General features: G+C 41.6%; 1 protein-coding gene across 2 annotated transcripts in view; it reads left to right on the forward strand.

The window, feature by feature from the left end:
* Window positions 1-22378, forward strand: part of GLB1L (galactosidase beta 1 like) — a 194939-nt gene that overhangs the window by 164734 nt on the left and 7827 nt on the right. For both annotated transcript variants that reach the window (XM_030208753.1, XM_030208752.1), the window contains exons 15-18: window positions 7937-8026; window positions 8698-8811; window positions 14798-14929; window positions 20034-20261. In XM_030208753.1, the coding sequence (XP_030064613.1) occupies window positions 7937-8026; window positions 8698-8811; window positions 14798-14929; window positions 20034-20261 (564 nt within the window). The remainder of the gene's footprint in view (window positions 1-7936; window positions 8027-8697; window positions 8812-14797; window positions 14930-20033; window positions 20262-22378) is intronic.

The raw sequence follows: 22378 nt of genomic DNA on the forward strand, positions 1-22378 counted from the left end.
TTAAACAGTAATAATTGTACTTGTCATCATGAAAAGATTATGTTAATCTTCTCTTACCAACACTCAAACTATAAGAATTGTACCTGTTAACATGAAATGATTATGTCATAACCACACTCTGTAAGCCACTTTGAGCCTACAAATAGGTGGGAAAAGGTGGGATACAAATGCAATAAATAAATAATAATAATAATAATAGCTACTGGCCTGAAATTAGAAGGTATAAGATCCAAGTCAGTTCCCTTGAGTATAGGTGTCAAGATGATGCTACCCATATCCAAAAGTAAGAATCCCTGTTGTAACATCTCAATTTATTCCTGATTTAACCCATTGAACAAAAATATCAGGGGCCTTTGATATTAAATACATGGGAACTACGTCTAAAATCATTGTGAATGAGAGACTTTGTTAAACAGTAGCTTAACCTCTCCAGCAGCAATCGGATGAAATAAGTGCCAAAGACAGTCTACAAATATAGGCTCATCTGCAATCTCTACAGCTGAAACAGAAGCAGAAGAATAGACACATTTGGGGCCCTGTTTACTAAGGCGCGTTAGCATTTTTAACGCACCTACAATTAGCATGCACACTAACCGTGTAGGTGCCTATCTACAATATCCCTATAGGCGCCTACACAGTTAGCGCTCGTACATGTTTAACGCATGCAGCTTAGTAAACAGGGCCCTTGGATTGGTATAACTTTTGATTGTAAAAGTTTCTTCTGCTGGTCTTTGTTGTTCATTGTTTTCAAATGCAAGTTGATCAATAAAAATAAAGAGAAAAAAATAATAGAGTCACAGTTAAGTTGAGCCGCTGCGTACATCTAGTAGTGCTATAGAAATGCTAAGTAGTAGTAGTAGTAGATCCTGAACACAGTGAGTCTGTATCTGTGATTAGCCCCTTTCATAGGCAAGAGAGACGGGATGGCTGACAATATGAAATACCCAAAAAAGGGGGTGAAATACTCAAAGTGTGAAAAACCACCATGGATTACTTAAAGTTCTGAGTGGAAAACAAGCAGCAATTTCCTGCCTCAGCATGAACAGTTAGAAGTCTCTCTACACACTGGCTGTCTGAACTAAGCACAGCTCTCTAGTGCATTGCCATATTTTTCTCTTTTTTACCTTAGAAGAGGCAATCAGAGGGAGGGGGGGAATCTGCTACTCCCAGCATATATAGCAACCCAGAAGGGTCCCATGAGGCACTGGGTACAGAATATGGATGCTCAGAAAGGGCCTATCACTTAAGAACTACAAACTCCAGAAGTTCCTTATACACAGCTTAATACTTATGTACACATACAGACAATGTAATCTGTTATACACAGAGAGCAAGATCTGCTTCAAATGAGGGTAGAACACTAATGCTAACACATGTGCATGGGCAAATGCACATTCACCCATTTAAGTACTACTATTCTATAAATTTAAGCGTGCATATGGTGCTTAAATTTGGGCGCTCTGTTATAGAATGAGGGGGTTATTCTGGTGGATCCTCCCCCATTGCTATTCCAGTTTCAATCAGTGTACCTTAGGGCTTTGTTTTAAGACAATGTCTGTCTCTGTACTTCTTTCTTGAATACTCCTCTTGTGGCTTTCAGATCTACGTCTCATAAATACTAGCCCAAATCTCAGCCTGCTTGTCTGATATTGCCAACTTGAGGTTCTAGCATCGGGGTCATTCCATGCCAAGTGGTCTAAAATTAAAAAAAAAGTTCCCACCATCATGTTCTCCAATTTTGTTCAAATTTTATCTGTTGCGTGAGTCAGGTGTTAAACGAAGTTTCCCAAAATTTGAGGTCTCTAACTGCAATAGTTGCAGATCTAGACCCCCTTTTCTGAAAGGTTGTCAGTCCATGACCGTGCGACATTTACCAAAATGCCATTTTTGGGGTCTAATAAAATCCAAACACATTTATAAGAATAGCTAAAAAATTCAAATCCTGTACAGTTTTTGATGCTAATTCCGATGAAATACATTTTAACATTATGGATGCAAAATCCAGTCAAACAAGTTGACTCAAATTGTGCATCAAAATTGGTTGCGACTCATCGGAACATATTTGGATCAATATTCAAACTGCAACAACTTCCATGCAAACAAAGATACGGACTTGAACTTTTGAACAAGCATTATGCTTGTGCTGGACATAATACTGCCAGATTTGCAACTAACCAGCATCTATAACCGCCCTGCAGGATCTCTTCAAATTTGGCACTGTCAGCGCATATGGTAAAATGTACCAAAGTTCAAAGCCAATTATTAAAAAAGAGTCTGCCTGAATCAGCTTGTGAACAGTATCATCTGAAAGAGAAAATTGTGCTCTACAACACTGTTGAGGCTTTTTTCCTCCGGCACAACAAAACATAGAAGTTCATAGCATAGGAAACATTCAAATCCAGCCTAAAAGTCCACCTTATTGAGACTGCTTGCAGACCTCTTGTCCTTATTCTTCTGTTCATGCTTTCAAATTCTCTTATTTGCCCTGTTTGTTTTGATAGAATTGAAAAATGAACTGGCAAAACTATTGTTAGTAATATGTAATTTAAATCTAAAATCAAATGTGGTACCGGAAGATTGGAGGGTAGCCCATGTAATGCCGATATTTTAAAAAGGTTCCAGAGGGAATCTGGGAAATTAAAGACCGGTAAGCCTGACATCGGTGCAGGGCAAAATGGTAGAGACTATTATTAAGAACAAAATTACAGAGCATATTCAAAAGCATGGATTAATGAGACAAAGCCAACATGGATTTAGTGAAGGGAAATCTTGCCTCACCAATCTATTACATTTCTTTGAAGGGGTGAACAAACGTGGATAAAGGGGAGCCGGTCGAAACTGTATATCTGGAGTTTCAAAAGACGTTTGACAAAGTACCTCATGAAAGACTCCAGAAGAAATTGGAGAGTCATGGGATTGGACGTAGTGTCCTATTGTGGATTAAAAACTGGTTAAAAGATAGAGAACAGAGAGTAGGGTTAAATTGTCAGTATTCTCAATGGAGAAGGGTAAATAGTGGGGTTCCCTAAGGGTCTGTGCTGGGACTGCTGCTTTTTAACATATTTATAAATGATCTAGAGATGGGAGTAACTAGTGAAGTAATTAAATTTGCTGGTGACACAAAGTTATTCAAAATTGTTAAATCGCGCTAGGATTGTGAAAAATTACAAGAGGACCTTACAAGACTGGGCGTCCAAATGGCAGATGACGTTTGCAAGTGCAAAGTGATGCATGTGGGAAAGAGGAACCTGAACTATAGCTACGTAATGCAAGGTTCTACGTTAGGAGTGAACGACCAAGAAAGGGATCTCAGCGGCGGCGTTGATCATACATTGAAACCCTCTGCTCAGTGTGCTGCGGCGGCTAAGAAAGCAAAGAGAATGTTAGGTATTATTATGAAAGGAATGGAAAATAAAAGTGAGGACGTTTTAATGCCTTTGTATCGGTCCATGGTGCGACTGCACCTCGAATATTGTGTTCAATTCTGGTCACCACATCTCAAAAAAGATATTGTAGAATTAGAAAAAGTACAGAGAAGGGCAATGAAAATGATAAAGGGGATGGGACAACTTCCCTATGAGGAAGGCTGAAGTGTCTAGGGCTCTTCAGATTGGAGAAAAGACAGCTAAGGGGAGATATGATAGAGGTTTATAAAATAATGAGTGGAGTGGAATGGAACGGGTAGACATGAATCGTTTGTTTACTCTTTCCAAAAATACTAGGACTAGGGGGCATGAAGATACAAGTAGTAAATTTAATTTGAATTAGAGAAAATGTTTCTTCACTTAACATGTAGTTAAACTCTGGAATTCGTTGCCAGAGAATGTGGTAAAGGCGGTTAGCTTAGCAAGGTTTAAAAAAAAAGGTTTGGACAGATTCCTAAAGGAAAAGTCCATAGACCATTATTAAATTGATTTCAGGAAAATCAGCTGCTTTTGATGCATTGTGTCATAAGTACATAAGTATTGCCACACTGGGACAGACCAAAGGTCCATCAAGCCCAGTATCCTGTTTCTAACAGTGGCCAATCCAGGTGACAAATACCTGGCAAGATCCCAAAAAAGTTCAATGCATTTTATGTTGCTTATCCCAGAAATAAGCAGTGCAAGCAAGCCCTAGGCGCTTCAACCTTTCCTCATAGGGAAGTCCCATCCCATTTATCATTTTCGTCACCCTTCTCATAAACAACTGTTAATTAGATTGAGTCTGTTTGGAGTGGGTGGGATGGTTTTGAATTGGTTTGAAGAATTTTTGCAGAAAAGATCTTAATAGGGTGAGGAAAGGTTCTAATGTATCTTTGGAGTCCAGAGCTAGCTAGCTATGTAATGCAAGGTTGCACATTAGGAGTCACTAACCAAATAACGAGTGGAATGGGTTGACATGAATCGCTTGTTTACTCTTTCCAAAAATACTAGGACTAGGGGCATACTATGAAGCTACAAAGTAGTAAAATTAAAACAAATCAGAGAAAATATTTCTTCACTCAATGTGTTATTAAACTCTGGAATTCTTTGCAAGAAAATGTAGTAAAAGCAGTTAGCTTAGTGGGGTTTAAAAAGATTTGGCTAGCTTCCTAAAAGAAAAGTCCATAAGCCATTATTAAAATCCACTATTTATTTCTAGAATACTGTCAATAAATACTGGCAATGTTCTACTGCAACAATTAGATATACAATACGTAAAACAGTAGAGAGAATGCCAAGTATTGAAATAGAGGCAGGAGAGAGGCAGTCAATGATTAAAATTGTCGCCATTTAAAAGATACACACCTAAAGTGGTGGTAAAGATTATCTTTATCAGTAAATAGCACTAAGTTGCACATTAGGACAACACCATACACTCTTGGGATTCTCTCTACTGGTTTACGTATTGTATTTCTAGAATAAGCAGTATAAAATGTGTATTGTATTGTTTTGGGATCTTGTCAGGTATTTGTGACCTGGATTGCCAACTGTTGGAAACAGGATGCTGGGCTTGATGGACCTTTGGTCTGTCCCAGTATGGCAATACTTATGTACTTATGCAAGGTTCCTCACTCTCGCCATCCCTGTTTAATATCTACCTGAGTAAGATGGATTGTGTATTGTCAACAATAGGTGTTATGGTTTTCTCATATACAGAGGATATTTTTTGCTATGTACTGCTTGGATAAATTTTATTTTATGTTATTTGTTACATTTGTATCCCGCATTTTCCCCACCTATTTGCAGGTTCAATGTGGCTTATATAGTACCATGAAGGCGTTCGCCATCTCCAGTAGAGAAATACAAAATGGTGTTATGTTCGAATAAGAATCATGTGTTACAGACACATTAGAGAATCATAGAGAGGAAGAGTTAGTTAGTGACCAATTATGAGCTTTGGTTTCGTTGTGTTGCAGTGTTCAGGCATTTACGTGGGGTCTATTGGGTATGCCTTTTTGAACAGGTTGGTTTTTAGTAACTTCCGGAAGTTTAAGTGGTCGTACGTTGTTTTCACAACTTTTGGTAGTGCGTTCCACAGTTGTGTGCTTATGTAGGAGAAGCTGGATGCATAAGTTGATTTGTATTTTAGTCCTTTGCAATTTGGGTAGTGGGGGTTTAGGTATGTTTGTGTTGATCCGATTGTGTTTCTGGTTGGTAGGTCTATGAAGATACCAGGAAGTTTTTGAGGGAAATTATTGTTAAGACAGATGATCGGGCTATGAGAAACTAAAATACAGGAGTACGGTTTGGAGGTTATGAGTCATTTTCAATGAAACATCTTACTTTATAGTCTGGAGAAAATTTATAAATTAAAGACCATTCCAAAGTACTTGGAGTTATTATTGACTCAAGTTTGTCTTTTGAATTGAATTGACCAATTTCCGTAAATTATTGAAAACTTATCTCTTCGACAAGATATATCATAAAGATCAACACGTGTAACTGTACTATCTTTAATATATCCAGAAATGTAGTTTAATGCCTTTTGCTTTAATACTCTCATGTATCTTACCACCATGTAACCCATAACCCTCTGTAAAACCAAATGTATATTCTCTTCTATCTCCAGTATCCATGACGAATTGTAAGCCACATTGAGCCTTCAAAGAGGTGGGATAATGTGGGATACAAATGTAATAAATAAATAATAAATAAATAAATAAATAACAATTAAAAGCATTAATGAAAAAATTCCTTTTTAGGCTAAGGCAATTGAGGGTATTGCGCTCTTGTTACCTCCGTATAGTTTTAGAAGTGTGGCACAAGCCATTCTTCTCCCATACTTGGATTATTTGTAGCTCACTGTATGGAGGGCTCATGAGACTGATTTATGGATTGGGTAGATATGAGAGAGCTACTTGTTGGTTGTATGATTTGCATTGGCTTCCTGTTGATTCTAGGATAAAATTTAAATTTTGTTTACTATATAAATCTTTATATGGAGATAATTCCAGCTGTCTATTCATTATCTTGATTTCTCTTCAACTTTTTGTTTGGCTCAAAAGGAACGTTATTTAAAGTTAAATTATCCATCTCTTAGGAAGATGTTCTTATCTTATTTAGATTACCTCTGACAATTTGGAAAATTCATATATATGTTGCCTTTTGAAAAGATTTAAAGAATTATCTGTTTTCTGAAAAAGTTTGATTTTTTAATGAGATGATGAAGATAAAATGTAATTTTTGTAATATGTAGGATCTCTTTCTGAGTTATCCACTCTGAATCTGGATTTAGTGGACTATAAGAACCACATAGCAAAGAGGTATTGCTCTCGTAAGCCCCAGGATATACACTGGTGATGAGCTTTATACAACAAGAGTTTTGTCTTACCTTGGTTTTATTAAAGAAGTAAGCAGATAATATCACAAGCAGTATAACAAGAGCAAACCAAGGCAATTGCCCACCAGACCTTCTCTACCCCCTCTCCAAGCTAACCCCCCCCCCAAGGAAAAACGCAGCTATGGAACTTAGGAGCCAGGAACTGGGGGAATCTGCCAGGTCTCATACCCTCGCCAAATCTTATGACAATTCCTTTTCCATTAGGTCTTAAACCAGTCTGAACTACTCTGTCTTCTACGTATTTATTTACATCATGTTTTCCTTCTTAATTTCCTTCTTTTTGTTTGTTAAGTCTGAATGGCTTGTTGAAGACTTACAGTATTGCACAAGAAAACCCAATCTGTAAATCACAAGTAAATTAAAGTCCTCCTATAAGGAAATTAAGAAAAGACCTCAGTGACCTGAACAAAGACGAGGTACTCAGCTTCTACAGCAAAAATCACACCATTTTCAGTCAGAAAAACTCTGTGTTTCTAATCAAAACTCTCCAAAATGGTAATAAATAATATAACTCTGAGAAAAATACACAGCAGTTAAATATTAGCTCAATATAAACTCTCTAAATTATATTGTGTCTCATAAGTCAATATAAACAAAATAAAGTACTAAGCTCAATAATGCAGAGAGTAAAGTACAAGAGGAGTCTTTATCAATTACAGTGTCTGGAAGAACCGTTTGAGTGTGTAAAATCTCAGCTTTGTGAAGGTTGGTATACAGATTTCCAGAGACAGTGCTTAACCTAGGTTATAGACTAACCTGAGAGCTAGTATAAAAGGAACTGGCCATGTAAGACAGTGTTCTGTACATTATTTTGGCAGTAGCTTAGCATGAGGGCCAGATTTAGCCTAGAACTTTTTCAACTGTGTACTTCTGAGTAGATGTTCTCTAATTTCTCTTAAATTGTTGGCAGCATTTCTGTTCATTGCACGTTCAAACATGGCCTCACAATCTCTGGCTCTGATTCATTTTATTCCTCAAGATAATCTCTGAGGTACTTTTAAACCTGCTAGGTGAATTTTACTGCCTGTATGAGACCGTTGTAGGTAAAGTTCTGGCACTATACAGTAGACAGGTGTGCAGAATGCTACTGCTTTTTCATTGCTTTAGATTGAGAATTCTTGTATCTTTGCAGATTGGAGAATTAATAGATTGTCTTGATGATCTCTCGCCATACCCACCAGTGAAAACGCCATACCCATTAAGTTTTGAAGACATCAAGCAGGTGATATACTTCCAATTTAAACACATATAAGTTAGTCTGGGTTGTGCATGTGTGTTAGAATGAACATAAGACTGATGACTTCTCAGTCATGTTGCTAAAATCAGGTGTGGGATCAAATGTTGGAGGATCCCCTGCTGACCTTGGACTCAGGTTGAACACACTACAATCTGAGCCCACAGGATACATGATTCTGTAACAACTGTTATCAAAAGAAGAGATGTAACCCTCCTGCTCAAAAAAAGATTGTCTGAGAGAATTCAGTGTTTGCATACGTGACAATGAACTCAAACTACTGTGTATTGGTATGAGAGTGAACTAAAACAGTATTGTACATGTGAATGAGCTCATTGTGTATGTGTGTGCTTGTTTTAGAGTTCAGAGCATACACAGGAGTGAACTCAGAATGGTGTCTCAGGATGAGAAGGGATCTCACTCTTCCCTATTTACTCCTGTTTCCTAATATTTCCTGCTGGTGCCAGATGTATTGGTGATTGTAGGGATTTAAACACCTTCACACAGACATTCTGACTGTAGAGAACATTGTGCCTGAGATATGAAGGCTGTATTACTAAACTCTACAGTTATAGTATCTATGTAGAAGGCTAGGTGCAAGGAAATGGCAGAACTTAAGAGTGAACTGTGGGAAAACTCTTCTTCATTCTCTATTCTAGTACTTTGGATTCATGCTGTATCGCACTCGCCTACCAATAGATGCTTGGAATCCAACCCCGCTTATGTCTTCTCTCAATGGAGTCCATGATCTGGGATACGTCCTAGTTAATGGGGTAAGACACTGAGACTCCTCTAACATACCCTAAAAGTGAGATACATGCAGAAATTAACAAAAAAGAATATTCCCATATAAAATATATGCAGAGCATGTTCTAGAAATGAGGGGTAATATTTACAGAAAATATCATAGTCCATGTGGCATACACACAGAACACAATACAGGCTGCTGGCATCGGCATTTAAAAAGGAGATAGAGCAGCTTTTAAACTAGAACCTGGGGGAAGGCCGACAGTCATTCAGAAACGCATGGTTCGGAACAAGGTATCTTTCAAAGATATCACCAAAACAGGGGCGATACAGTATCCCGATAGCGAGGTGCAAAAGAGACCATAGTAGATCAAATGTCCTTAAATAAAAATCAGACAAAAGATTGCAAATTAACACTGAGGGGCATAATCGAACGGTGGCGGCCAACTCCGCAAATGGATGGAGCCAACCGTATTTTCGAAAAAGATGGCTGGTCATCTTTTTCTTCGCTAATATGGTTGGGCCTGGCCAAATGTCAGAGATGGCCGGGTTTGAGATGGCCGGCATCGATTTTCGGCGATAATGGAAACTAATGCCGGCGATCTCAAACCCGGCCAAATCCAAGGCATTTGGTTGTGGGTGGAGCCAGCATTTGTACTGCACTGGCCCCCCTCGCATGCCAGGACACCAACTGGGCACTCTAGGGCGCACTTCTAAAAATTAAAAAAACAAAATAGCTCCCAGGTACATAGCTCCCTTACCTTGTGTGATGAGTCCCCAAAATCCCCCCAAAACCCACTACCCACAACTGTACACCACTACCATAGCCCTTAGGGATGAAGGGGGGCACCTACATGTGGGTACAGTGGGGTTTGGGGGGGTTTGGAGGGCTCCCATTTACCACCACAAGTGTAACAGGTAGGGGGGGGATGGGCCTGGGTCCACCTGCCTGAAGTGCACAGTACCCACTAAAAACTGCTCCAGGGACTTGCATACTGCTGTCAGGGAGCTGGGTTTGACATTTCAGGCTGGCATAGAGGTTGCTAAAAAAGTTTTTTTTTGGGTGGGAGGGGGTTGGTGATCACTGGGGGAGTAAGGGGAGGGAAGGCGGTAGAACTAGAGGACATGAAATGAGATTGAAGAGGGGCAGACTCAAGAAAAATGTCAGGAAGTATTTTTTCACGGAGAGAGTGGTGGATGCTTGGAATGCCCTCCCGCGGGAGGTGGTGGATAGGAAAACGGTAACGGAATTCAAACATGCGTGGGATAAACATAAAGGAATCATTTCAAGCGGACAAGTCGGAGAAACTTACTGACTTCACGGTAAACCTGGAGGACGTAATGGGCAGTTCAGCAAACTGAAGAGTAGCAAATCTCCTGGACCAGATGGTATTCATCCTAGAGTACTGATAGAACTGAAAAATGAGCTTGCAGAGCTACTGCTAGTGATATGCAACTTATACTTAAAATCGAGCGTGGTACCGGAAGATTGGAGGGTGGCCAATGTAACGCCGATTTTTTAAAAAGGCTCCAGGGCAGATCCGGGAAATTATAGACCGGTGAGTCTGACGTCAGTGCCGGAGAAAATGGTAGAGGCTATTATTAAAAACAAAATTACAGAGCATAAGTACATAAGTACATAAGTAGTGCCATACTGGGAAAGACCAAAGGTCCATCTAGCCCAGCATCCTGTCACCGACAGTGGCCAATCCAGGTCAAGGGCACCTGGCACGCTCCCCAAACGTAAAAACATTCCAGACAAGTTATACCTAAAAATGAGGAATTTTTCCAGTCCATTTAATAGCGGTCTATGGACTTGTCCTTTAGGAATCTATCTAACCCCTTTTTAAACTCCGTCAAGCTAACCGCCCGTACCACGTTCTCCGGCAATGAATTCCAGAGTCTAATTACACGTTGGGTGAAGAAAAATTTTCTCCGATTCGTTTTAAATTTACCACACTGTAGCTTCAACTCATGCCCTCTAGTCCTAGTATTTTTGGATAGCGTGAACAGTCGCTTCACATCCACCCGATCCATTCCACTCATTATTTTATACACTTCTATCATATCTCCCCTCAGCCGTCTCTTCTCCAAGCTGAAAAGCCCTAGCCTTCTCAGCCTCTCTTCATAGGAAAGTCGTCCCATCCCCACTATCATTTTCGTCGCCCTTCGCTGTACCTTTTCCAATTCTACTATATCTACTATATCCGAGGACATGGATTACTGAGACCAAGTCAGCACGGCTTTTGTGTGGGGAAATCTTGCCTGACCAAAATTACTTCAATTCTTTGAAGGAGTAAACAAACATGTGGACAAAGGGGAGCCGGTTGATATTGTGTATCTGGATTTTCATGAATGGCTACAGAGGAAATTGGAGGGTCATGGGATAGGAGGAAATGTCCTATTGTGGATTAAAAACTGGTTGAAGGATAGGAACCAGAGAGTGGGGTTAAATGGGCAGTATTCACAATGGAGAAGGGTAGTTAGTGGGGTTCCTCAGGGGTCTGTGCTAGGACTGCTGCTTTTTAATATATTTATAAATGATTTAGAGGTGGGAGTTACTAGCGAGGTAATTAAATTTGCTGATGACACAAAGTTATTCAAAGTTGTTAACTCGCGAGAGGATTGTGAAAAATTACAGAAGGACCTTACGAGACTGGGAGACTGGGTGGCTAAATGGCAGATGACGTTTAATGTGAGCAAGTGCAAGGTGATGCATGTGGGGAAAAAAGAACCCAAATTATAGCTACATCATGCAAGGTTTCACGTTAGGAGTTACGGACCAAGAAAGGGATCTGGGTGTCGTCGTTGATAATACGCTGAAACCTTCTGCTCAGTGTGCTGCTGCGGCTAGGAAAGCGAATAGAATGTTGGGTATTATTTATTTATTGCACTTGTATCCCACATTTTCCCACCTATTTGCAGGCTCAATGTGGCTTACAAAGACCTGTTATGGCATCGCCATTCCAGGTAAAGAAACAATTGGTTATTAAGGGAATGGATGCTACTGGTCTATAGGTTGGTTAATTCACTCGCATTTTTCTTTGCGTCTTTGGGTATGGGGGTGAGTAGAATGTTTTCTTTCTCCTTTGGGAAGAGTCCATTTTGTAGCATAAAATTCACGTGTTTCGTTAGGTCTCTTATAAATTGTTGAGGGGCTGATTTCATAAGGTTGTTTGGGCATATATCTAGTTTGCAATGAGATTTGGCGAATCTTTTAAGCGTTTGGGAGACAAGGTCTTCCGATAGTATCTCGAATTCAGTCCAGATCCTATCTGCTGGGTATGCTCCAAGGTCTGGGTCTAAACAGTCTAGGAGTGCAGCGTATTCGAAGGGGCTGACAGGTATTTTAAATCGCAGTTGTACTATTTTCTCCTTGAAATACTTCGTGAGGTTGTCAGCTCCTGGTGTGTCTTTGCTGTTGTTCGTGACTGGTGAGGTGTCTAGTAGTTTATTCACGAGTTGGAAGAGTTTGTGTGTGTCCTTGTAGTTTGGTCCAATTTCAGTTTTGTAGTATAGTCTTTTGGTTTGTCTTATGGTGTATTTATATTTTCTTCGGAGTTGTTTCCAAGCGTTAAGTGTGGGATCGTCTTTCTTTTTATTCCACGCACATTCTAATTTCATAAGTTGTGTTTTGAGTTTTTTCAGTTCCTCGTTGAACCACGGTATTGAGTTCTTTCTGTGCGAGGTTCTGGTTTGAGTTGGGGCAATGTTGTCTAATATTGTTCTACATCTGTCGTCCCAGTCTAGGAGGAATTGGGTTGTGTCTGCCTTTGTTGTCCATCCGTTATAGTAGATCTGTTTGCCAGAATATTACCGGGTCTATTTTTCCTCTCGTGGTGTAGGTTTTTTGTTCTTGTTTTTTTATTGTGGTTTTCGTTCGCTATTGGAGGGAGATGTATGCTTTGTAGTGGTCTGACCATGGTGTGGGTATCCATTTTGTATCTGCTAGTATAAGGTTTAGGTCTGGATCGAATTTATATGTGATAATGTCTAGTGTGTGTCCTTTAGTGTGTGTTGGTTGTGTGTTTGGTACGTGAAGGTCCCATAGTTGTAGGAATTCTTTGCATTCTTGGGTGCTTGTAGAGGTAAGATCTTCCAGGTGCAGGTTAATACCGCCTATTATGATAAGGTTTGAAGTAGAGACACATGCATTCGAGATGAAGTCCATGAGGTGTGTTTGGGAGTCTTGCCAGTAGCTTGGCGGCCTGTAAATTAGGATTGCGTTAAGGTGTGGTATGGACAAACAGTCATGCAGAATCTTTTTACTACTTAAAAGTCAATCGCCCTCCGACCCTTCTTTTTCCACCACGCTCACTGTCTCCTTAGTTACAAAATTGATTTTTATTGTGAGCCTGGTAGCTATTGAGTCAATGCGAAGAAGTGCAAAGTGATGCATTTAGGGAGTAGAAACCCACGAGAGACTTATGTGTTAGGCGGTGAGAGTCTGATAGGTACTGAGGGGGAGAGGGATCTTGGGGTGATAGTATCTGAGGATCTGAAGGCGACGAAACAGTGTGACAAGGTGGTGGCCATAGCGAGAAGATTGCTAGGCTGTATAGAGAGAGGTGTGATCAGCAGAAGAAAGGAAGTGTTGATGCCCCTGTACAAGTCATTGGTGAGGCCCCACCTGGAGTATTGTGTTCAGTTTTGGAGGCCGTACCTTGCGAAGGATGTTAAAAAAATGGAAGCGGTGCAAAGAAAAGCTACGAGAATGGTATGGGATTTGCGTTCCAAGACGTATGAAGAGAGACTTGCTGACCTGAACATGTATACCCTGGAGGAAAAGAGGAACAGGAGTGATATGATACAGACGTTCAAATATTTGAAAGGTATTAATCCGCAAACGAATCTTTTCCGGAGATGGGAAGGCGGTAGAACGAGAGGACATGAAATGAGATTGAAGGGGGGCAGACTCAGGAAAGATGTCAGGAAGTATTTTTTCACAGAGAGGGTGGTGGACGCTTGGAATGCCCTCCCGCGGGAGGTGGTGGAGATGAAAACGGTAACGGAATTCAAACATGCGTGGGATATACATAAAGGAATCCTGTGCAGTAGGATTGGATCCTCAGCAGCTTAGCCGAAATTCGGTGGTGGAGCAGGTGGGGGAAGAGGGGTTGGTGGTTGGGAGGTGAGGATAGTGGAGGGCAGACTTATACGGTCTGTGCCAGAGCCGGTGATGGGAGGCGGGACTGGTGGTTGGGAGGCGGGAAATACTGCTGGGCAGACTTATACGGTCTGTGCCCTGAAAAAGGCAGGTAGAAATCAAGGTAAGGATACACATATGAGTTTATCTTGTTGGGCAGACTGGATGGACTGTGCAGGTCTTTTTCTGCCGTCATCTACTATGTTACTATGTTACTATGTAATATTATGCCTGCTTGTCCTCAGAGAAAGCTAAGTTACCTGTAGCAGGTGTTCTCTGAGGACAGCAGGCATATATTCTCACATCCCTCCTGCCTCCCCTTGGATTTGTCTTCATAGCTTTAGTACTGTGCTGCTGGTCCCGCACTTGAGTGTTGGATGGGAAGGCATATGCGCAGTGGGGGCACTACCTCAAGGTATGTGCACAAGGCTCTGTGGATGACGTTATCCACATGTGACAACATATGCCTGCTGTTCTCCGAGAACATCTGCTACAGGTAAGTAACGTAGGACTGGAGAATAGCCAAAAAGCTAAGGTACAGTACCTGTATTAACATGAGTAAGACACTCTCCTCAGCACTGGTGAAGTATTCTGCCCTCCTTTGGGTAAGTGGAAAAACTGGATAAAGTCCAAATGGAATATTTCGTATTTGAACCAAATTATTATTCTGTGAAAAAAAAGTATATATCTAGTAGCACTATATAAATTATAAATAGTAGTTGGTTCTACTCGCCTATAATCCTTCTGTTCTAGTACTGAGAGCTTACACAGCTTCCTTTCATTTGAAGCAGTACTTGGAGAAGGAAAATGAAGCTGGTTTTTATTTTTCTCCATTTTCAAGCCTCTGTTGTCATGTTCTGTTTCAGGTATATAAAGGGACACTGGAGCGAGACTCAGTGCTTATGGTCAGTGTGACAGGCCGTAAAGGGGACCAGCTGGACATTCTGGTGGAAAACATGGGCAGGATTAACTTTGGTGAAAGCTTTAATGATTTTAAGGTAAATAATACACATCTGTGGTAAAACATATATAGAATAACATGTGTGGACAGCCTGCAGAGTTTGGCTAATGGAATTTTTTTTTAATATGTATTATTTTAAAGACAAGAACACTACACAATTCCAAGAGTAAACATAACAAAAAGCAGAAAACCCAACAATTGTAACCAAAGTACAGCAAGTCCATGCAGTGCAATGAGAGCAATGCCTCTCTTTGACATTTTTCATAAATCCCCAGTCCCTCCCATGCTCCCCCCCCCCCCCCCCCCCCGAGTTCACAGATCTCATTTACTACCATCTCAACCACTGCTGTGATCCCCAACATCTACCGTAGCAAACAGTGTTACATATCTATGCCAAAGATCCTGGTAGTGATGTTTTCCTCCAGATGTGAACAACTGACGTTGAAGATGTAACCACTCCACCATCTCTCTGTCATATAATTCTGCCATATGGCTATCAGTGAAGGTGTTGGAGCCATCCATGAGTGCAATATACATTTCTTAGCCAGCAGAACTGCCAAGAGCACAAATCTGCCTCTGTAAGCCCCCTTTCACAAGGACTCCCCACTACCCAGCAATAAAACAGAGTAAGACCATTCAAACTGATACTGCAGATTATTCTGAGGGACCCGAGACCACAAGATAGCTAGAACAGGGCACTCCAGGATGGAATGAAGGAAGAAGTTAGGAAAGGCCTTTCATTTTATGCAGGAATCCTCATCACACAGCCCTATAGCCTTACCCTTCTGTTTATTATTTATTTATTACATTTGTACCCCGCGCTTTCCCACTCAAAGCAGGTTCAATGCGGCTTACATAGTAACAGGGATTACAGAGTTTTAATGAAGAAATATAAGTTAAGTATAGTAGAATAATAAAAGAAATGGGTAGGTAGAGAAGGGCAAAAGTGAAGGGAGTAGGAGAGGTACAAGCAAGGGAAAGTGAGCATTGGAGGAGGGGTAGAAGAGGCGGAGGGTGATGAGACATGTGATAAGCATAGGGAAATCAGGTGGTAGAAGCAGTCTAGGTCAGTGTCGTTTTCTCCTATCACTAACATATCTAAAAAATGTCTTATTCCTCCATTTTACCATATTGGCTATTTTTTCTTCCATTTGCATCTTTGCTTTCCTGACTACTCTACTAGCTTTTAGCTTTTCCAGATATGTTGCCTGCCTTCCTTTTTCTTCAATCTCTTATAATTTATAAAGTCTAACCTCCTGTTCTTTACCTTTTCAGCTACTATTTTTGAGAACAACCAAAGCAGCTTCCTTTTCTTCTTACTTTTATTTACTTTCCTTACAAAAAGATTTGTTGCCCTTACAATAGCTCTTTTCAATAATTCCATCTAAAAAAAGTTAGCTTTTTTGAAGTATAAAACCTTCACTTTTGAATGAACCCTCTCCACACCTAATATTAAATCACTCCAGATGATTACCTACTATAACATCAGAAACATTGTCCCCATTAGTAAGCAGCAAGTCCAGTGTGGCTCCAGTTCTTATGTAATTTTTTGGCACATAATTTTCCTGGGGTGTAAATGGATTCTAATTCTGTTTGAAAGTTATATTCTGCAATGTGAAAACAGTTTTTATCAGCAAAATGTGGGTCTGGCTAATATAAGGTCTGTGCATACAGTGAGGCATAGCTGTAAGGAAGTGCCTCCTTTGAAACTGCCCAGCTCCATTCACTACTGCCCCACCCTTCAACATTGTCTTCTTCCTCTGACTGCCTCCACCAAGCAAACTGCTCCATTTCTCCTGAACTATCCCCTGCAACTGTCCCACCACCTCTAAACTGCCTTATCCCTCTATCCCACAACTTGCCCCACCCCCAAAGCATTGACTGCAGCTCACAAACTGCTCCCCTGCCAGAAATACCTCCTGCAAGTGAAACCACTACACAAATGTCTGACCATCTTCCCAGATCCCAAAACTACTTCAACCCCCTCACTCCCCCAACTCCCAAAATTATCCCTCACAATTGCCCCGTGCACCACAAACTGCACCCATCTTACAAAACTATCCCCCCCCCTCGCAACTACTCCCACAACAGTACCACCCTCCAGTTAGGCCCACTGAAAACACACAGATACATAGGGAAAACATGCATTGTCACATGTACACGCAAAGATATACATATACAAACAAAACAGACACACACACGTACACACACACACAGGAGGTAACAGATACAGACACAGCCAAGGGAAGCAGGGAAAGTAGTTAAGACAATAAAGCTCTAGGCAGAAGGAAATGTAGAAGAGGTTAGGACTTCCCAAACCTGCCCTGGGAACCCCACAGCTAGTTGTGCATGAGATTTATTTATTTATTACATTTGTATCCTACATTTTCCCACCTTTTTGCAGGCTCAATGTGGCTTACATAGTACCGTAAACGGTTTTAGCCGATTCTGGTTTGAACAAATACAGGTATGATCAATACAAGGTGAAATTGTGGTAGAATGGGTTACATGTATGGTAAATACAATTGGAGGAACTTAGAGAGGGAGAGGAAGAGTTAGGATATGTCCAATACAGTCTTTGGTTACGTTGTGTAGCAAGGTATCCAGGTTTTTTATGTTGGGTCGGTGGGGTATGCTTTTCTGAACAGGTTGTCTTTAGTACTTTCTGTTATCAATAGAAATCAAACAAAATAAAACATGGAAAAGAAAATAAGATGATACCTTTTTTATTGGACATAACTTAATACATTTCTTGATTAGCTTTCGAAGGTTGCCCTTCTTCCTCAGATCGGAAATAAGCAAATGTGCTAGCTGACAGTGTATTTCCGATCTGACGAAGAAGGGCAACCTTCGAAAGCTAATCAAGAAATGTATTAAGTTATGTCCAATAAAAAAGGTATCCTCTTATTTTCTTTTCCATGTTTTATTTTGTTTGATTTCTATTGATAACCTTAAGAGTGGACTAACACGGCTACCACACTACTCTAGTACTTTCTGGAAATTTGGGTGGTCGAGCGTAGTTTTTACTGCTGTTGGTAGTGTGTTCCATAGTTGTGCGCTTAAGTAGGAAAAGCTAGATTCATAAGTGGATTTGTATTTGAGTCCTTTGATGCTTGGGTAGTGGAGGTTTAGGTATGATCGTGCTGATTTTATGGTGTTTCTGGTTGGCAGGTCGATGAGGTCTGTCATGTACCCCGGTGCTTCGCCATAGATAATTTTATGAACTGTTGTGTAGATTTTGAAAGCGATATGTTCCTTAATTGGAAGCCAGTGCAGTTTTTCTCAGAGTGGTTTGGCGCTGTCAAAACACATTTTTCCAAATATAAGCCTAGCTGCTGTGTTTTGGGCGGTCTGAAGTTTCTTTATAATTTGTTCTTTGCATCCCGCATAGATTCCATTGCAATAGTCTGCGTGGCTTAGTACCATTGACTGTATCAGGTTGCAAAATATTTCCCTCGGGAAGAATAGTCTCACGCGTTTGAGTTTCCACATTGAAACATTTTCTGTATGGTGGATTTAGCTTGGGTCTCTAGTGAGAGGTTTCGGTCGATTGTTACTCCAAGGATTTTCAGGCTGTCTGATATAGGGAGGGTATATTCTGGGGTGTTAATGTTTGTGGGTTTGTTTGTATTATATTGGGATGAGAGGACGAGACAGTGTGTTTTGTCAGTATTGAGTTTTAGTTGGAATGCATTTGCCCATGAGTTCATGATGTCTAGGCTGAGCTTGATTTCATTGGTGATTTCTGTCAGATTATGTTTGTAGGGGATGTATAGTGTAACGTCATCAGCGTAGATAAATGGGTTAAGGCCTTGGGTGGCTAAGGCCTTGGCTAGTGGGACCATCATGAGGTTGAAAAGGATCGGTGATAGTGGTGCTCCTTGCGGTACTCCGCAATCTGGTTTCCAGGGTGACAATATGTTTGTGCTTGATTTCACTTGGTATGTTCTGGTGGTTAAAAAACCCTTGAGCCAAATGAGAGTGTTACCACCGATTCCGAAGTAATCTAAGAGTCTTAGTAGTATGTTATGGTTATCCATGTCAAATGCACTTGACGTCAAATTGGAGGAAGAGAATGCTTTTGCCTATGGCTATCTGTTGCTTGAATTTAGTTAGGAGAGTAAGTAGTACTGTTTCAGTGCTGTGTAGGGGTCGAAATCTTGATTGTGACTCATGTAGTATAGTGAATTTGTTTATGTAGTCATTGAGGTGTTTGGTCACCAGTCCTTCCATTAGTTTGACTGCTAATGGGATAGATGCCACTGGGCGGTAGTTAGTGATATCGTTTGTTTTTTTTCTTGGTGTCTTTTGGTATTGGGGTGAGCAGGATGTTGCTTTTATCTTTAGGAAAAATACCCTGCTGAAGCATGAAGCTTAAATGGGATGTGAGATCTGTTATGAAGCGGTGGGGGGCAGATTGTATTAGGTAGCTGGGGCAGGTGTCCAATTGACAGTGGCTGTTGGAGTATCATTTAATCGCCTGGGTGACTGTGTCGGCACTGAGGAGGGCGAAATTTGACCATGTTCGGCCTGCAGGGTATTCACCGGGGGTTGGGTCTAGCCCATTCATGAAGTTTTCTATGTCCGTGTTGTCCTGAGGTAGAGTTTTGCATAGGTTGACAATTTTTTCATTAAAATATTTGGCAAGATTGTCTGCAGATGGGATGTCAGTGTTGGTTATGATGACCGGTGTTGTTGTTCATGAGATGGTATAAATTTGCGTATACTGGGTTTCCAATATACATAAATGAATTATTTACTATAGAGATCCTGAAAACCTAATTGGGTATGGGGTATCCCCAGGACAGGTTTAGCAAACCCTGGCTAAGATGGTAGTGCAAGTAGTAGTAGTAGTAGAAATACACAACAAAAGCGTTTGTTCAGGCTTCACTGAAGAAAGAATGAGGAAAGAGCCATGGATAGCTTGCAGGGTGCATGTGGTAGTCTGATACCATTTAGAGAAGAGAAGGGTTGTGTGCATCTAGCAAAAGTGACAGTAGCAGAGGGGATACTTCCTATCCTACATCTTTCACTGTAGGTTAGTCTGGTTTTTTTTGTTCTACTGCTCGTCTTTTTCCTTGTCCCTCCTCTTACCAAATGTGTGGGCTGAACTGCTGTTTCCTTTCTGTCTCTTTTTCCAGGGTCTGGTTGACAATATCACTTTAGGTTCCTATATACTGAATAACTGGGAGATGTACTCGTTGAACATCGATACTTTAATCTCTGCTGGTTGGCCTGAAAAGTGGCAGCACATGAGGCATCCAAAAAAGAAGGGTGTTAATAGCACAGTTCCAGCCTTCTACTCAGGGACTTTCCTCGTGCCAGGCTTTCCTCGAGATACTTACCTCAAGCTGCCAGGCTGGAGTAAGGTAAGGACAACAAAATAGAAAAGTTAGGATCAAATCCTGACATGCAACTCAGGAGGAGCGTTAAAGGTGGGGGAGGCAAGAGAAGATCCTCAGGAAATTGGGGGATGCTCCTGATAGTGAAAGAATAGTGAAGGGGCTTAAATTCTGAGGTGAAATGAGGAAATGTATGACATATCTCCAGGATCATTATGGATTTAACTCTTTCGGTGATGAAAAACCAGGGAGGAGGGGGGTATAATTTCTAGACTGCCTTATGTTAGGGATGGGATAGTCTTGGGCAGTGGTGTGCTGGTAAAATTTTTAACAACAGGCTCTCTCCCTGGTCCACCTCAGCGCCCCCCCCCCCCCCCCAAATTGCAGAGCTGGCTATAGCGGGGGAGGGGGGCAATGCATTACTCTCTCCAGGAAAAAAAATTAAATGATCCCAGGTTCCAATCTAATTCATGTTTAATGTGGGATAAAATGCCATAAATAAGTAAATAAATATAAACTTTTAATGTTGAGCACCTGATTCTCAAAGTGAACATATTCCAAACACTATAATGAAAATAAAATGATTTTTTTTCTACCTTTGTTGTCTGGTGACTGTTTTTCTGATCATGCTGGCCCAGTATCCGATTCTGCTGCTATCTGTCCTCTTAACTCCGTTTCCAGGGCTTCCTTTCCATTTCTTTCTTTCCTCCTTTCTTCTTCATTTCTGGTCCTCAGCTTCTGCCTATTTTCTTCATCCATGTGCAGTTTTTCTCCTCTCTTCCTTTCCCCTCATCTCATCTCCTTCCTCACTCTTCTCTCCCCTCCATCCATGTCCAGCATTTCTTCTCTCTCCCCTGCCCTGCATGCACCCATGTCCAGCAGTGACCCTCCTCTCCCCTGCCCTGCATGCACCCATACCCAGCGACCCTCCTCTGCCCTGCCCTGCATGCACCCAGATGTCTAGCAGTGACCCTCCTCTCCCCTGCATGCACCCATACCCAGCGACCCTCCTCTGCCCTGCCCTGCATGCACCCAGATGTCCAGCAGTGACCCTTCTCTCCCCTGCATGCACCCATGTCCAGCAGTGACCCTCCTTTTGCCTGCCCTGCATGCACCCATGTCCAGCAGTGTACCCTTCTCTCCCCTGCCCTGCATGCACCCATACCCAGCGACCCTCCTCTGCCCTGCCCTGCATGCACCCAGATGTCTAGCAGTGACCCTCCTCTCCCCTGCATGCACCCATGTCCAGCAGTGACCCTCCTTTCCCCTGCCCTGCATGCACCCATGTCCAGCAGTGACCCTCTGCCCTGCATGCACCCATGTCCAGCGACCCCCTCCATCCACCCATGCTCAGCAACGACTCTCTTTTTCCCCCCTGCCACCCCCTCCCGAGTTGTTTTGTGAATTCTTCTTCTCCTTCCTCCCTCCCGATCCGGTCACTCACCGTCCGCTTGTTTTTTTAAATTCTTCGCTTCCAGTGCCGAGTCGCCGACTGTCCTGAGTCCTCCCTTGCCGATTCGCGCTTCAAATGGCCGCCGAGACTTCAGCCGAAGTCTCGTGAGGCCGCCTCTGGAAGTCTCGGCGGCCATTTATAAAGCGCAAATCGGCAAGGGAGGACTCAGGACAGTCGGCGACTCAGCGCTGGAAGCGAAGAATTTAAAGAACAAGCGGGCGGTGAAGCGGATCCGGAGGGAGGGAGGGCGGAGAGCCAGTGCCGGCTCGCTATTTGCAACAACCGGCTCACAAGCCGGAAGAAAATTTAACAACCGGCTCTTGCGAGCCGGTGTGAGCCGGCTCCAGCACACCACTGGTCTTGGGTTTACCCCATTCCATTTATGGTGTTTTGATTTTAAATTCTCCAAGACAGCCCTGTTGATTTGATTTATTCATTTGATATGCCACATACAACAGCAGGGTTTTAAAGCAATTTATAATAAAACTGTTCGCATAATCATAAGACATGTTTACAGTAATTCAATACATTAAAAAGGAATTAAGAACAACCAAAGGTATTCTCAAAAGTCCAGGTTTTTAGGGCTTTACAAAAGCCAATATAGCTGGTAATACTATCATCGTCTTCTGGCAAAGAGTCCCATATAGCAAAAGGTTCTGCTTCTTGTGGAAGTCAGTTTAACAGAATTAAG

Source organism: Microcaecilia unicolor, chromosome 7, assembly GCF_901765095.1.
Source record: "Microcaecilia unicolor chromosome 7, aMicUni1.1, whole genome shotgun sequence".
NCBI classification, from domain to species: domain Eukaryota; kingdom Metazoa; phylum Chordata; class Amphibia; order Gymnophiona; family Siphonopidae; genus Microcaecilia; species Microcaecilia unicolor.